The sequence below is a fragment of the Quercus robur genome, chromosome 8 (genome assembly GCF_932294415.1).
Source record: "Quercus robur chromosome 8, dhQueRobu3.1, whole genome shotgun sequence".
In the NCBI taxonomy this organism is placed as follows: Eukaryota; Viridiplantae; Streptophyta; class Magnoliopsida; order Fagales; family Fagaceae; genus Quercus; species Quercus robur.
This window is the reverse complement of record NC_065541.1, coordinates 30,809,137-30,812,064: the sequence shown is the minus strand read 5'-3', so window position 1 is coordinate 30,812,064 and position 2,928 is coordinate 30,809,137. Positions and strand designations below refer to the sequence as shown.

General features: G+C 41.9%; 1 protein-coding gene across 1 annotated transcript; it reads right to left on the bottom strand.

Annotated features, from left to right (window-relative positions):
• Nucleotides 1-1,266: 1,266 nt before the first annotated feature.
• LOC126696139 (uncharacterized) lies at nt 1,267-2,215 on the bottom strand. The gene is made up of 2 exons (XM_050392924.1): nt 2,090-2,215; nt 1,267-1,623 (listed from the first exon to the last, which is right to left on the bottom strand). Exons 1-2 carry the CDS (start codon nt 2,213-2,215, stop codon nt 1,267-1,269), a joined length of 483 nt encoding a protein of 160 aa, XP_050248881.1.
• Nucleotides 2,216-2,928: the final 713 nt, after the last annotated feature.

Genomic DNA, 2,928 nt, shown 5'->3' with positions numbered 1-2,928 from the left:
TGTCAAGCTCATCATTGGGACTAAGGACTAAAGTTTATTAACTGGGTAAAAAATGAGGTGTCTACAAGGGTCTTTGATCCATGTTGCTTTGAACCAAAAATGGTCTATTAGCAAATGTATCCATTGGTTGGGTGCCAAGAAGGAGGGGATTGTGATCAGATTTAATTGCTCCGAGGTGATTTATGATTGCTTTTGGAAAGGCCAGTCTCCATGAGGTGTTGGCAATTCCTCTGCCAAGCCTTTTCTCAATGGCAGCGCTTCCCCATTTACCTTTGGCCCACGGAAATTTATTTCCAGAGAAACCTATATTGATGGCTCCAAACTAAAACATTAAGTCTTTTAATTAGTTCGTAGAAGAGGAGCTTCCTTTATTTCCTCCAAACCTTGCTTCCTCATTAATGGTAAGATTAAAGTCTTCTAAGCATAACCATGGACATTGTTAGGATTCAAGAACAGCTGTGAGGTCTTCCCAAGCCTTATTCCTCTTGGCTACATAAGGAGGACCTTAAAAACCTGCTAGAGTCTACTCACACATATCATCAAACACCTTAACAGCAATCATGTGTTTATTGAATTCTAACTTCTGGACTAGGCAACCTATGTTCCACATCATACAGAAACCACCTGCTTTGCCTTCTGCATCAAACACAACTCTATCAGAAAATTTTAAGGACTCCATAACATACTTCATTCTACTATTAAAGGCTTTTATTTCACATAGAAAAATGATGTTAGGCTTTGAGCCTTTTATTTGAGCCTTTAAGGCTGGAATTGTAGAGGTGTTGTTTATACCTCGACAATTCCAACTTAGGATCCTTATGTAAAGGTTGGAGCATGATAAGGCCCACCTCCTTGGCCAATTGAGTAGGTGGAGATACAATCTCTTAGAATTCTTGTGTCCTAGCTCTGTAAGCCCTTGCTTTGAGAGATTCACCATGAAATTTTAGGGAATGTTCGATTCAGTGTTGTCTATTTGGGATGGAATGAAAAATTCTAGTTTAGACTGAAGGATCAAAGTTACTGTAATTGGGTTGAAATAGACTGGTTTAGGGCAAAATTTCCTCTATGATCAGGCGTAGCTTGGTTGCCCTTTTTCAAGACTAGGTTGCCTTCTTCAAAGACTCTGGGTCTAACTTTCTTGTTGAATGCTCGCTTGATGCAGCGTTGGTACAACTGTCCATGGCACATTCAGGTCATGCACTTCTCATCTATCAAGTTCAGTTATTCATATTAGGAACGGGCCCATTCAGCTTCTAACATTTCTTTCTATGATAAGATTCTGAGAGATGGGATCTCTACCTCTGTGGGGAGGACGACTTCCATGCCATAGACCAAGGAATATGGGGTTGCACCCGTGGAAGTACGAACAGAAGTGCGATAGGCGCACAAGTCAAATGGCAAGAAATCATGCCAATCCTTATACTTGTCTGTCATCTTCACTAAGATCTTATTTATGTTTTTGTTGGCGGCTTCTACTGCACCATTCATTTGAGGACGATAAGGAACTGAATTCTGGTGTTCAATCTTGAACTGTTGGCAAAGTTTCTCGATCATTTTTCCATTTAGGTTTTTCCCATTATTGGTAATGAGCTCTCCTAGTATGCCGTAGCGGCAAATGATGTTCTGTTTCAAGAATCGGGCCACTATAGCTTAGGTGACGCTTTTGTAGGAAGGGGCTTCCACCCACTTGGTGTAGTAATCAATAGCCACTAAGATATACTCATGCCCATTGAAGGCTTTCAAAATCGTGGGTTCGATGACGTCCATTCCCTAGGCTGAAAAAGGGCATGGCTTTGCAAGAGACTACAGAGGCTGAGGAGGAAAATTCTTTCTATTCTGATAGACTTGGCAATGGTGGCACGTCCTTACATGCTTGATCCAGTCAATTTCCATGGTGAGCCAAGAGTAGATGGCTCTCACAATTTTTCGAGTCAATAAGGGTCTACTGGCATGGGCTCCAAGCAAGCTCTCATACATCTCTTCCATCAAATGGTCAACCTTGAGGGCATCTATGAATTGAAGCAACGTTGTCTCGTGGTTCCTCTTGTACAGGACTTCCCCACTAAAAAAGAATTGGCACACGATGCACCTGATGAACTTCTTCCCATTGTTTGTGGCCTAGTGGGTATTCACTATCTTTGATATAAGCTTTGATATCATGGTACCATGGCTTCCTATTGACTTCAGCTTCGACGTTCATGCAGTAGGCCGGCATGCTAGAGACCTCTATAAGCAATTGTCACATATCATTTCCCTTTGCCAACTTAACCATGCTAGCTAAGGTGGCTAAAGCAGTTGCAAATTGGTTATGTGCTCGGGACAAATAAGAAAAAGTAATGTTTCAGAACTTCGGGATTAAACAACTGATACATTTCTAATATAGAATCGACTTGGTGTCTTGAGCTTGCCACTTTCCCTCTGTTTGGGAGATGATCAACAGGGAATCTTTAAAGACACTTAGATATGCGTCGAACTCTAAGGCAACTTGCAGTCCTACTATGCACACCTCGCACTCTGTGACATTATTGGTGCAACTAAAATTCAGCTTGATTGAAACAGGGATTTGTTGGCCTTTCAGGGATACTAGAACCACTCCCACTCCATTTCCAGTGCTATTGGTAGCTCCATCGAAATAAAGCTTCCAACGCCATGGTTCTACATTGCTTGGTTCTGGCTCTATTGCCAAAACATCCTCATTTGGGAAAAGGGATTCTAAGAAATCTAGATCGTTCAATGGTTGTTCTGCTAGGTAATCTGCTATGGCCTAGCCCTTGATGGCCTTTCACGTCACAAACATAATATCGAATTTGGTGAGTAACATCTGCCAACGGGATATCTTCCCTATGAGGGCAGGCTTTTCAAAGATGTACTTGATAGGATCCATGCGACAAATCAACCGTGTGGTACGAGGCCCTTGCTAGGGTGTAA